The sequence below is a fragment of the Odontesthes bonariensis genome, chromosome 14 (assembly GCF_027942865.1).
Source record: "Odontesthes bonariensis isolate fOdoBon6 chromosome 14, fOdoBon6.hap1, whole genome shotgun sequence".
In the NCBI taxonomy this organism is placed as follows: domain Eukaryota; kingdom Metazoa; phylum Chordata; class Actinopteri; order Atheriniformes; family Atherinopsidae; genus Odontesthes; species Odontesthes bonariensis.
In genome coordinates, this window is record NC_134519.1 from 24,173,441 (window position 1) to 24,187,114 (window position 13,674).

The window sequence follows — 13,674 nt, forward strand, 5'->3', positions numbered from 1 at the left end:
GACAGAGAACAGGTGAGGGAGACATGAGAGAAAACAGGTAAAAGCAACAGAAGCAAAGGATGAAAAACAGACTTCCCAATTAAACAGCAAACACTGACAAGGCAAATACATAACAGGACGGTACAAAAAATGGATTTGTGCAGCTCCAATTGATGCATAAATGTGATGAAAATACAAAAGAAAACAAGGCTGTGTTAAACACAAATGTTGGAAACAAATCTCATAAACATATACAGCCATTGTGGACTTTACTATATGTAACTCAAGGCTAAGTAGATAATGCATTTGCTAGCGACTGTTTTCATCTCTGATCAATGCACAGAGAGCGCATCACCTCGTGATTTTAGCTTTTACGACAGCTGTGGAGTGGCATGGCACAGAGGATTTAGAAAATGATGTGCTGAGTGCCAAATTCTATTCTAAAGTTGGGAAAGTGAGAGAAATATCATTAAAAACACAATGCAGTGATTTGGTGAGTAATACCATGCATAATATAAACCCTGTATTTAACTGAAAATGGAACAAAGACAATACGTGTTGAAAAAGAGACTTTTAAAAAAAAATTTATGAACTGCTAATGTTGAATATGATTTGAAAACAGTTATGACAGGCTTACTTCTTGTTATCTGAGGAGACAAGCTGCTGTTACGTCGAAGGGAAATTTCTAATCTTTCATTTCAGAATGCAGATGTTTGAAGTGGGGGGCAGGTGTGGACTGCAGGCAGGCCTGCTTAGCACCCAGACTCTCCCACTGCAGGGTCATGCTGCTGGAATACGTGCAGAATGGAGTTTGGCGAGGTTTTTGGGATAAGGAAGGTCCTCCCTGGAAAAAAGGAACTCGTTTGGAAGCCTACATTTTTATTTATTTTTTTTTTAACTTGTAAATGTTGCATTGATGGTACCTTTAGAAATGTACAATTTTCTCATGAAAAATGTGCACTGTCCGGCTCCTCTTTAGCCCAGAGGATGTGGCATTCATGGTCTTATAAAATATCACCTTTGTCCAGACTTAATGAGCTCTGACAATGGTTGTGAGAAGTAACGCCCCTGTTGTTGTTTCCCTGTATGAAATGGATCAGTTCGGTGTCACATTTGGTGGAGTGCCCTTCCTGATTTGGTATCTGGATTATCATTTGCTGTACAGTATGTTGGACAATAAGGTTGGATATTCACTAATCCGGGCAAATTAATTACAAGTTAGTTGGCAGAACAGAACCTGGCAAGTCAGTGAGAAGTGATATAGACAGACAGAGAGGTGATGCCAACTGAGCTTCCTCTGACAGAAGATCCCTCTGAAATCACTGGTAAAACCTACGATTTATCTAATCATTGAGTTAAAGTGAAGAAAGTAAGCATGTCATCATGGTTTCTTAAAACCTTTTAAACAGTAATTGGAATAGAGCATGTTATAATGAGCAGGCAGATATCTGGTTAATAGCGGTAACAGTTTCTGTTAAAATCCTGGATGGAGAAATTCAGGTAAAAGATTAGACTACATTCTCAGTCGGTGGGTCAGCGTGTGCCTGTATAAATGTGTGTGTGTGTGTGTGTGTGTGTGTGTGTGTGTGTGTGTGTGAGTGGTACGGGGCGGCTGGTTGATTTCACGTCCCACTTCCTCCTGCATGCCGATTAGGCCAGATGTCTGTCTCACTCACTCACTTACTCACTCACACACAAGCTTCACCTCTCTACTCTCTGCAAGAGTTAACACACCCCCGCAAACACACTCGCACACACCTCTGTTCGTTTTACTGTTCATATGAGGGCGTATCATTGATTTACATACAGTCCAGGCTGCTGACAGCTTAACGATACGGCATGAGAGCAGCGCAGGAACAACATAAAAACACTGAAAAAGTAAGATTGATAACTGAAAAAGCATTTTTGTGTCAGTGGGTACTGCCACTCTTGCTTGCTCTGAATGGCATATCAATAATCATATTGCTATAATTTACAGTTTACAGTCAGAGAAGCCTTTGGCTGCCATAAATAAAAGCAAAAAAATAAATAAAAAAAAGCCTACTGATGTCAGAACTTTGTAAAGGCCATTTTAAAAAGCTTAGTGTCCGTCTGCTTTATCTACCAGCCAGCTTTGAAGAGCGTCATTGTGCCCAATCGACTCAGTGTTGGTCTCCTCCAACTTTCCTTCAGGTGGCCTTTTCTTTGTCCATGTGGTCGGCTGGAAAATTTCAGGTAATCTAGAAGGTGTTGATTTTGGAGCAGTTTTACACCAGCATGAAGTTAAGAGACCTTAAAAGGTATTTTGGGACTTTTAGCGCCATAGAATTGATAATTTGAGCGGATGTACGCATTTTCAAACTTTTATAGACAATTTACACCATGCTGTAAAATCACGACGAGCTCAAAGTCAAGCACCTGATTCTGGGTCTTTTTCCTCCCACAGATGTAGAAAGCTTTTATAAAAGGTGCAGGTTTCTCTGCTCTAAGACAGCTCAGCTGACAGAAAAAACAAACAAAACCACACATTATGCAACATTTACACATAAATCCTCACACAACTTTGAATGCAATGGTGCAGTTCAGTTTAAAGCTGTTGTTTTATGGAACAACAAAAGAACAGCCAAGTCTCAGACACATTGTCCATTTACTGACACACACACACACACACACATACACATTGGGGCTTGGCTGTCAGTTTGTGAGTTGTCAGCAGCTCCAGTGGGAGAGAGGCCATTTCAGATGGCTGGCTGCAGGGCTCTGTGTGTGTGTGTGTGCTTCTACACAAACACACACACAGAGCAACAGTCCACTAGTTTCCTGCTTTCTTATTTCACCTCCGCTTGATCTGTGGTGTCATTTCACCTCTTCATGTCCGACTTTTTCTTGCCATCTAAATCTGTTTACTCATAAATGATCAGAAGATCCAAATCTCAAACAGTTTGGTGCATTCAAATTAAACCGTTCTCTCCTCTCCGTTCTTAGTTTCAACAGAACACACACTATCAGGGGCTGCTAACAGGTCTTGCTGCTATTTATTTCTGTTATTTCACTGTGCATTTGTCTTTTTGCTAATATCCAACTGTAACACATTCCCCCCTCACAGTATCAACAACGTGTTTATGTATTATTTATCATGAGAGCATGGCTGTTAAAATAGCTCCAGACTATTGTCTAAATAAGATTTACACATATGAAAGATCTTCTGGGTTGAAGTTGTGAAGTATGGGAGTTGCTGGAGCAGTTCACCAATCCCCTCGACTTGTTCTTGTACCCGATAAGACAGATGTATCAATGGATTTATTCTCTGTTGATATGCCCGGGGTGGTCACAGCAGGCAGGGTTAGTCTGACACATTTCAAAGTGGCTGAATCTTCAGACTTTAAAAGCGGTAAATTCAATGGCTGAGGCAGAATCTTATGAATAAAATGCCTTTTAGACTTGCAGATGATGGCACTGCTCCTTATTGTCCAATTTTGGGCTCCGATACGACATAAAACTCTCTTGTTTAAAATCAATCGGAGAAAGTGACACAATTGTGTTCAGATGTTAAAACTCTTCTCAATGACTGTCAATCAACAGTTTTAGAGGGTGAGAAAAGCTGCAGCATACGAGAGTAGACATAATGTGGCTTGTAAACAATAAGGCATGGAAACCTATTCTAGTGACGACTCTCAAATCAAGTTGGACAAGAGAGCGAGCAGCAGGGGCAAGAGGGGCTCATGAGGCTAAAAGCGAAGCCAAACGCAGCAACAGTTAAGCTCTCTGCGCTGCTCAACCAGAGCCTGTGGACAGTGCTGCAGTCAATTCAGGACAAATCTCATTGTCCTTAAAAGGCTCAGTCCACACCAAGACAAAGACCCCACTGACCATCTGGAGAGCTGAAGATGGCAGTTCAGACACTTCAGATCTAGTCTGACGGCGCTCGAGGGGATCAGTCTGGAAGAATTGGACAAATCGCACAAATCCAGGTTTCGGCTTGTAGAGAGTAACACAAAGGGATTTGGAAGATGCTATGGTTGAATGTGAGATATTTTATAAAGACAGCCAAAAACACGTTTTCAGTTTTCTGCATTCTTCCAAGTTTCTGTGTACAAACCGACAGGTATTCAAGAAGTGTCTGAAGGGTTGGGTGTTGTTTCGAGCCTCCCGCTTCATATTTAATATTTTACCAAGTATCAGATCTGTAAATGTTTATAAAGGAAGGAAATCCACGGACGTCATCACCACACAGACAGCACGTGGTTCCTTAAACTTTAAGTTGGATTCTGTGATCGAGTGGAATGGCACAAATAACAAGAAACACGCTGAGGATTGGTTTCCTAGGCGAATATCATGATTCACTTTTATTAAAAGCATCATAGCTACAATTCATCATACATGATGTCTCCAAAAAAAAAAGAAAAGAAAAGAAAAAAAAAAAAACCAAAAACACACAAAAAGAAAAAAAAAAGAAAAAAAACATTTACATGGTATGTCTGTAAACTTCAAGGCTAGATAAGAATTTTGAGGTAATGCTCTTCAGCTTGCTGGCTAAAAGTAACAAAAAGTCCTTTTTTTTTTTCAAGAAAAGTAGCTAAGTAATAAAGGTACCTGATTATTTTAACTCTTTAACACCAGTGCATCAACAGGAACAGAGTGAGACAAAATTGATTGCAGTACTTATGTCATCATTTACAGTTTTAGTTTTGTTTTTCTATTCATACGACACTTGTGGTAATTCATATTGTTTGTGTGTTGGGAGAGTGATGCTGGAACATTCAAAAGCTGCCTCGGTTATTGCTGTCTCAGCGTTGGAGAGGAGAACGAGGATCTTTGACGGGGAACGCGTGTCCAGAGAGCCAGAACCGATCTCTCCCCCTCCGACTCACTTCTCTCTCCCTGCCTCTGCTGGGTTGGCTGCGATAGCAAACGTTAGTAAGACCTGGCCACAGCGTGGGTGTGGTTTGAATGTACTTTCAAATATTTGAACCACTTGCAGCACTTGATTTTTCTCAGACACTCGAACTGGCCTTTTGGGGAAACAAATCAAGCGCCACTCGTGCTTTTCAAGTATTGAAAAAAACAAACAAACAAAAAAACAAACAAAAAAACAACCTTACTCAGCGACTAGAGTTGAGCTTTATGCAGAAACCTGTAAATTTCCAACTCTGTTGAAAAGATGTCTCAGTCCTGTTTGGCCAGGCCTGGTGTCAGTGTGTGACTAGAGCAACAGTCTTTAAAGAGAAGGTCACTAAGGGAGCAGCACTTGGTCTGGAACTACCGGGATGTGAAGAAGTAAATAAAAGAAAACAAATATGCGGCAGCGACTTGGGGGAGGGGCAGCCGTCCCCTTTAAAGAATAAACCTGAAACATCACATCCCTGTGTGGACCGCAGCTTGAAATTCACAGAGGACTCTGAACGGGAACGGCTGGTTTCGGCAGCACGAAGCGGACCAATCAGAGGGCCTGATTGGTGGCAGACCCAGCCCGCCTGCCACCTCGTGTACCGAAAACCAGCTGCCCTGAAAAGAGACTGGATTCAGATGTGGCAGTGGAAAGACTCGAGACTGGTTTTTCAGTGTGGGACTGGGTTCAACAGTACTGGTTCAGCGTGCACACAAGCACACATACATACACTCAAAAGGAAAACAGCTATGGGGACGTGTCCTCCGAGAAACAGTCACAGAGAAGGGGTTAGTGTGGGTGTAGTGGTAGACACCTGAATGTCTGAGTGTGTGCAGCTCATGATCAAGTACGAGTTTGGATGTGTGTGTGAGAGAGAGAGCCGGGTTGGTTTTCCTCATCAGAGTCTACCTGGTCTGATATGTGAGAACTAAAGAACAAATATATATCCGCTCCGAAACAGAGCAGCTTCATCAACTCCATTACCCACAATTCTTCGTGCAGCAGCTTTATCAGACAGACAGCTGGGTTAGCTGTAATGCTGTTTCTTTTCTTTTGAGAACTGATGTTAGAGAAAGCGCCGGCAACAGGCGTTTCTTCTTGTTTTGATGAAATGCTGCCAACGACAACAAAACAGTCCAGACGAAGAAGGCAAAAAATAAAAAGACTCGAGAGCTGAAAGCAGCAATAATAATAATTATAATAATAATAACAGTACTATTGGAAACTTGTGAAGTCCTATTTGAGGGATTGTGGAAAAGAAAAGTGTGGGTGCACAGTTCACAGTGCACACAGGCCAACCAGAGCGAAAGAAAGAAACAGTCTTTGAAGAAGAGCCGAGCTCTGAGCGAGCGGCTGAGGATTTTCCCTGACTACACTATCGAACAGAGAGATTTAACTTAACACAAACACACCTCGTCCTCTCTGACGCATAGTAAATACACCTGGCCAAACAATTAACAAAAGAGAGTGAAAGAAAAAGCATCAACGAAAGCGCAAAGAAAAAAAACAAAAAACAAAGAAAAAAAAACAACAGGATTCATAATAGTTTGGATATTTCTGGTGGAGGCGTGTAAACGTGGTGAGGGGAGGTTTAGAGGGGAGGAAATGTTCAAGGCCAGTCAGTTTTTTTTATTTTACTTCAGTCACTCTTGCCTTTCTGTGGAGACACAGCTGCCTCCTCCTCTCCTCCTGGCCCCCTTTCCTCAGAAGCTGGACACTCAACCACACCTCTTGTCTCATCCTCTGCTCCTCCCTCTTTCTCCTCAGCCAAGTCACTTTCTCCTCCCGCTTCACCCTCCTCATCCTCCTCGTCCTCCTCTTCCTCCTCGTCCTCATCCTCTTCTGTGGCTTTAACCCCCCCCTTATTGTCCTCCTCCTCCTCCTCCTCTCTGTGAGGGTTTAGGGTTGCGGCGTTGCCTCCCAGCGCTCCGGCCATGGCGTTCTGCAGCTCGGCCAGGGTGGAGGCTGTGGGGAAGCCAGGCAAGCTGAGTCCTCCGAGGCCTGGGGGCAGGAACATGGAGGGGTAGAGGAGGCCGGGGGCCATGGTGGAGAGGAGGAAGGGGTTGAATGCCAGGGAATTGGCAGACATGCCAGCAGCAGCCAGCAGGGCAGCCGCGTCACCGTTAATGGATACCTCGGCTGACGAATCAGCAGCTCCCATCTTAGGAGCTGCGGTGACATTGCTGAGAGATTTCTCCATTTTTTCTAAACCACTCTCACCCTCCATCTTCTTTGCCCTCTTAGCTCCCTCCTCGTTTCCCTCGTCATCATCTCCCGCCTTGTCCCCATCTTCTCCCTCCTCTTTCTCCTTCCCCTGTCCCTTCCTCATAGTCGTTACTGTCCCATCACTGTCTCCGCTCTCTCCCTCCACTGTTCCGTTGGTGCTGCCAGATGCTGCAGCAATGGCTGAGTTGGATGCAGCGGAGGCGGCAGCGGCTGTCGCCAGGTTACTACCAAACAGCCCTCCGAGGCTAAACATGTTGGGGATGGCGGCGGCCATATTAGGCAGGCCACCCATACCAGGCAGCATGAGGGGCAGCATTGAGGCAGCGGCTGCGTTGGCAGCAGTCTGCTTGGGGTCAGCGGGGGGGAAGGCCATCAGACCAGCAGCCAACTGGAGAGACTGGAGGCTCTGGAGAGAAGACAAGTCCATTCCTCCAAACAGACTGCTCAGCAGCAGAGGGTTGATTCCTCCTGCAGAAACACATGCAGAGTTAAAACATGCTCTGTGACCTCCCGAGTGTGGACACGCATCTAAGCTGCTAGAACAACTAATAAGCTCCATCTCATACTCAGGCTATGTAACAGTGGCCATTGTCCCCTGGTATGAAAGTAGTGGTGTGTGATGAGTGGGGTGGTGTGTACCTGCAGATGAAGCAGCGGAAGCCAGGGATGCCTGAGCAGCCTGAGCTGCAGCTGCTGCCTGAGCTGCGGCAGCTGCCTTTACTATCTCAGATTTGGGCCGTCGCCCCCGACGACGCACACCTTCCTCTCTGACCACAGGGCCTGTCAGAAGTCGGTCAAACATAGCTTCGGGGAGGAAACCCTGTGTGGAGATGGATTTTTAATGAGAAAACAACTTCAATTTACAAATATGTCCAAGAAGAAACCGCTGTCTTTGGAACTAACCGACTGCTTGACAATGTCCGTCCAATCAGGAGCGATGGAGAACTCTGGGTTCTCCAGCAACCACCTGGGGAGCTCCTTCATTGGTGGAGCCATCGCCCCGCCCATCTAAAGGAAAAGGAGGATGACATGAAATGTATAAATGTGAAAAAAGCGTGTAATCTTGAAAAGGCGGTGGTTCTCTGATCGATATGTAAGGCAGCTGTTTTGGTGTACGTCTTCACCTTGCGCCCATTTCGTCTGTTGACTACAGGCACTCTCTCATCCCCAGTCAAGGTGTTGATGTCGATCTTGTTGGGGTTTCGACAGCGATGGCGCTTCTGCTTGGGCTTGGAAAACTGAGACAGCAGCAAGTCCTCACTCTTCTGTTGTAAAAAGACAAAGAAAATAAACATAAAACAAAGGCTGTGTAATTAAAGGGTAACAAAAACTTGAGACAAGATTGTTTAAGCTTCACACAAAGCAATAACAGTGATGATGAAAGGGGGATATTACTGGTGCAAATCCAGGCATGTCCATGGTGTATGTAGGGTGCTGCCTCAGCCACTCTCCTAAGTCTTTGTTGGAAACTGCAGGCTCTTCCTCCTCCAAACTGCCTGAGGCAAGAGATCGGGCACTGGGGCTCTGTGCAGGGACATTGTGGGCTCTGTGGGAACGGGCAGCATCTTGAGCCCCATCCACACCCGAAACCTTCATCCCGTCAGCATCATCCTGAAAATGGTGTCAAACAGAAACATTAATATGACGTAGCTTTGCATTTATAATAAGGGATCACATCTGTCTGTATAATGCGGCTTGACTGTTCTTCTGTTCCGTACCCCTCCTCCTCTCTTGTTGCCCATGAAGAGCAGGTCCAGGCCCTCCACATTTTTCCTGCGGCCCCGCCTCCTTCTCGTGATGGGTATGTCAGCCTCTACTGAACCATTGGCTCTGTGGCCAGAGGGTGTGGCCATTTGCAGCAATTCCATTTGGGCCTTGAGAGACGAGTTTGTCACCAGGGCGCTGGGGAAGCCAGCCAATGAGGCAGAAGCCTTGTGCTGATGGTGCATACCCTAAAGTCAAAGTAAGACCCGTTTCAGTAAACCAAAAAAAGAAAGGCACGTGATTACGTTTAGCTTATAATGAGGCATTGCGAGCACCTTGGTGAGGTCTATAGCCTGGCTCTGAGACTCGGCGGCAGCATGACTTTCCCTCAGCTGAGCCACCATCTCCATCAGGTTACGCCTCTTGGCGGCCCTCTCTGCCTCAATCTCAATCTTTTTTCTTCTTCTCCTCCTTTGTCGAGGCACCGTCAGGCTCAGAGCATCCTCCTACAAAACCAAGTTAACAGTTAATCATTTCCCTGTAAACTTATCAAGGAGTTCAGATTAGTAACACTGATGAACCGATGACACTATGATCGTTAACATCCTTTTACTGGATTTGAAGGGTGTTATTTATGTGCACAAACACTTACATGAAGCTGGGGGGACAGGGTTTTATCTTCGTATGGGGTGTGGATGCCAGCCATCGTCAGCTCGGCCAGGCTCCGCCTCTGCAGCGGGCTTTCGGTCACCATGGCTACAGCTCCTGTGGTTGCCGTGGAGCCATGACCTGGAATTAGGTTGCTGGGGAAGTCAAAGATGTGGCGCCTGTTGACAGGCCACTTGCCCTTCAGGACCGCCTCACAGATATTATCCATCCTGTTGATCATCACTCGATCCTAAAAAGTGGAGGGAATGGGGAAAGGTGATGAATTATTCTGTCAGTTCCTCCATTAGACTCCTTCTGTCTACTGTAAATTTCTCAGAAAATTACCTTGGCTGCTGGGAGTCAGCCATCTACTTTACAACAAGCTGGTATATTTACAATACCAGTACAAGCTAAGGTATGAGCAGTGTGACAGCAAATTTAAAAACTAAACAAAAAAAGTCAGATAGAAATAACAGAAAAACAGTAGTGCCGAGTACGACTTAATGAGCAACCCACAATCAATCAAACCTGTGAGACATGATTGCACACAGATCACTACCTGACATGCTTTCATGCAAATCTCACCTTAGGCCAGAAAGAGAAGCCGTAGGTGCGCTCCTGCAGGGCCTGCAGAGCAGACGTTTCTGGTAGGTCGTCGGGGCAGAACCCATCTCGGGTCTCTTCTCGAGCTGTGCTCAGGGAAGCGATGCTCTCCTCATCAAAGTTCTTGTGCTCTGATGCAGCACTCGCTATACAGAAAGAAAGAAAGAAAGAGTCATGTAGCAACCTTTAATTAAAAATAGCACTTCCAAATTGCTATCAAGGGATCCAAACTAATTTTATTCTCTTTCCCTGGAACTAATGCTCATTAAAGCATTGATGGGTCATGAGGGGAAAAACAGTAATAGACTGTGACGGAGGGTTGGGGTCAGCTATAATGGGTGTCGACAAATAAACTGTAACAAAAGCAATTATAATATACTTATGAACAATTTATGAAAGACAATTGAGACTTCCATACTGTGTGGAAGCAAGAGCTAAAACTTCCCTCATGCCCCTGCTAAACAAATCCAAAGATAAAACTTTAAACATAATCCCTGTTTCACACCTTCAGCCTGAGAGGATTTCTCAGATTTGTCATCTTCATCCAGCCTCTCTTCCTCATCGTCCTCCGGGCTCCTCTCTGTGTCAGCAGATTTGGGGGATTTAAGAGCCTCTGGGTTCTCCCTCTCCTCTCCATCGTCCTCATCTGCAGTCCTGTGGCTCAGCTGGGCTTCAGGAGAAGAGTTTTGATGTTCTGGGATGTCCTGTTCTTCAGTGCTCGTGTCCCTCTGGTTGCTGAGACAGCCTTCAGGACTCGAGCTGCTCTTCCCTGTCAAGTCTTTGTCTTGGTCGTTTGTCAGCTTCAGAGTCGTGTCCTCTCCTCTCTGCTCCTCTGTCTGGGCTTCCTGCTCATCTTTTTCTACCTTTGGCTGAGGCTCCTCGGTCTTGACCTCCTTGACTGGTGAATGAACCGTTTCGTCTTTACCTTCTCCAATGTCTGTCTGACTTTCCTTTTGTTCATCAAGGGTCTCAGTGTTGGTACATGGAATGTCGTCGGTATCTCCTGCCTCCATTTCCATTTTCACCTCTATCTCTGCTTTCCCTTCCTCCATCTTTATGTCCTTCTCTTCTGTCTCCTCCTCTTTAGCTGCATTAACAGCAATTTTGGCAGCAGCTTCAGCACTTGCCAACTCTGCGGGGGTGAGAACTGGAGCAGAGGTTGCCTCTGCAGTTCCCATCGCAGCTTTGGTAAGTTCTCCCAGGGCTCCTACGCCAACTCCAGTCCCTCGCTGACTAGTAAAGCGCTGGTGGGACTCCAGAAAGGCCAAGGTAGGGTCATTTAGGATGTGATAATCGGTACGACTCACACCATGCTTAGAGGCCCCCAGGAGGAGGTCCCGGTCATGGCGGCCACACTCCCACCACTCTGGAAGGTCTGGGGAGGGCTGGCAGAGCTTGAGTCGCTCAGAGAGAAGTGGGTGAGGGAGGACCTGCTCTCTAATGCGCCGAAGGAGCTCGATGCGGTACAGGGTGCGGGAGGCCCGTTCCTCTGTGATGGGGTCGATGATCAGGGTCGGGTCTGGGAGTTCTGATAAGGGAAAAAGCATAAGATGCCCTTAAGTAAGAAAAATACATATGTAGAAAAGTTGCTCACTTGATGGTTAATGTAACTGTAGGCTGTACAAAGCATGATTTCTCGTACCCGTTTCAGTCTTGATCTGCATTCTGCAGACTCTTTTACACATGGCGATGAATGAGTAGTAATACTTCTCCAGACTCTCGTCTGTTTTCTTGTCCAGCCGAGCAAAAGCTCTGAACTGTGCCCAATCAAACTTCTGACGTTGGGTATCAAAGACAACTCCAAAGGTGGACACAACACGATAGAAATCTGCCTCCTCCCGACGCGTCCATCTGAATAAAAAAAATAAAAAAAAAGAAAGAAGAGAGAAATTTTAACCAGAAGGTAGGATGTTATTAGATTACTTTTTTTTAATTATTATTCTTTGGTTGTTTAGGGTGTTTTATTACTGTAATTTCACATAGAGGCACTGATAAACCCTCAGCATCATATAATCTTAAATGTAATGTACCTTTGACGTCTCTCTTTGTAATACATGGCTCCATCAGCCATCAGGGAGCTGGCGGTCATTACTGGCGAAGCCTCTGGCATGAACTGACCACCTTTGGCAAAGTAAGCACTTCCTTTAGCCAGATATGGGCTTCCGTCTGTCATAAACACCCCTGTGCCATCTTGGATGTAAGTTGCTCCTCCTCCTGTTTCAGGAACCATGGCAATAGAAGGCAGGAACTCCCTGCGTCGGCGGCGGCGGCCATCAGGTCTGCTGAGTGCCTCCTGGCGGAGCTGCTCTCTTCGGTTGGAACGCTGGTAAGCCGTGATTAGACGACGCAGACGGGCTGTCAGAGCAGAGGCTGCTGGCCAATAGAGCCGCTCGTTGGAGCCAGAAGCTCCGCCCAATGATGCTGCACTTTGACCGTTTTCACCAGATTTAACTACAGGAAAGAAGAGATGTCATTCAAACTATTTTAATATCATAATTTGCTCTACATGGCGCTGCTGAAGCAGAGACACCCAAAAGTCACAGAATAAACAAAGTCGGTTTATTGCATTTCAGCTTGACATCGTTTGTTAGACCAGGGGTCCGTTTCACGTAGCAGGTTCAACCAACTGAGTCTATTCCTGATCTCTGAGTTGATCTACTCTGAGATTGAAAACTCTGAGTTTTCGGTTCCAGAAACGCTGATTTGAGTGAGGTTAATCAACTCTGAGTAGGTTCACCTTGAGTTTGCGCGTGCACCACAACTTTAAAAAGCCAGCATCAATGGAGCCCCGATTCGACGAGTCACCATGGCAACGGGGAAGAGGAGGGGCTACGTTTTTCACCAACCTCGAATTGGAAATCTTAATGCGCTCATACGGCGAGTTTCAATACGTTTTTAGAAATAAGTGCAACACCGTTGCAGCAGCAAAAGCGTAAGTTTAAATGTAGTCCTTTGCAATCACAATAATATTACAGGGAAACTGCTTGAATGGTAACCCATTCATTTAGGTGCAATCTCGCAGGGGAGAAGCGCACTTGGCATCAGTTTAAGATGAATTATAAAAACATTGTTCAAACAGGTGAGACGTCGGCATGGAGGCTCATTTTGTTCATGTTTTACACTGTAAAATAAATATTAAGTGGCTATTTGACTGTGCAGTTATTTTATCCCCAACATAATGCTGTTTTCACACACATAAACTATGTCTTTATCTATCTATATCATCCATCCATCCATCCATCCATTATCTATACCGCTGAATCCGTCAGTCGGGTCGGGGGGGGGGGCTGCAGCCTATCCCAGCGGTCAATGGGCAAGAGGCGGGGTACACCCTGGACAGGCCGCCAGTCCATCACAGGGCCACATAGAGACAAACGAGACAAACAACCATGCACACTCACACTCACTCCTAAGGACAATTTAGAGTCATCATCTATATCATGTTCTGTTAAATAATTAAGCCTATTTAAACTAACACAGACTTCTACTGAGGCAACAGAAAGAAGGCAGATGCCCGTAAAATGGGTGGTGGCCCACCCCCAAGAGACAAGTGTCTTTATAAAATATAATAGGCCTATATATTTTTTAAGCCTATTCATACAAATATTTATTTGTCTTTTATGCCTTTTGTCCCAACACATTCTGAT

At 45.4% G+C, this 13,674-nt stretch overlaps 1 protein-coding gene across 3 annotated transcripts in view; it reads right to left on the reverse strand.

The window, feature by feature from the left end:
- Nucleotides 1-4,272: 4,272 nt before the first annotated feature.
- chd7 (chromodomain helicase DNA binding protein 7) overlaps nucleotides 4,273-13,674 on the reverse strand; it is a 70,197-nt gene continuing 60,795 nt past the window's right edge. For all 3 annotated transcript variants that reach the window (XM_075483710.1, XM_075483711.1, XM_075483712.1), the window contains exons 30-41: nucleotides 12,058-12,478; nucleotides 11,670-11,878; nucleotides 10,533-11,555; nucleotides 10,010-10,173; nucleotides 9,429-9,674; nucleotides 9,112-9,282; nucleotides 8,791-9,024; nucleotides 8,468-8,683; nucleotides 8,197-8,337; nucleotides 7,976-8,080; nucleotides 7,712-7,892; nucleotides 4,273-7,540 (exon numbers count right to left, since the gene is read on the reverse strand). In XM_075483710.1, the coding sequence (XP_075339825.1) occupies nucleotides 6,486-7,540; nucleotides 7,712-7,892; nucleotides 7,976-8,080; nucleotides 8,197-8,337; nucleotides 8,468-8,683; nucleotides 8,791-9,024; nucleotides 9,112-9,282; nucleotides 9,429-9,674; nucleotides 10,010-10,173; nucleotides 10,533-11,555; nucleotides 11,670-11,878; nucleotides 12,058-12,478 (4,166 nt within the window). In that variant the 3' untranslated portion in view covers nucleotides 4,273-6,485. The remainder of the gene's footprint in view (nucleotides 7,541-7,711; nucleotides 7,893-7,975; nucleotides 8,081-8,196; nucleotides 8,338-8,467; nucleotides 8,684-8,790; nucleotides 9,025-9,111; nucleotides 9,283-9,428; nucleotides 9,675-10,009; nucleotides 10,174-10,532; nucleotides 11,556-11,669; nucleotides 11,879-12,057; nucleotides 12,479-13,674) is intronic.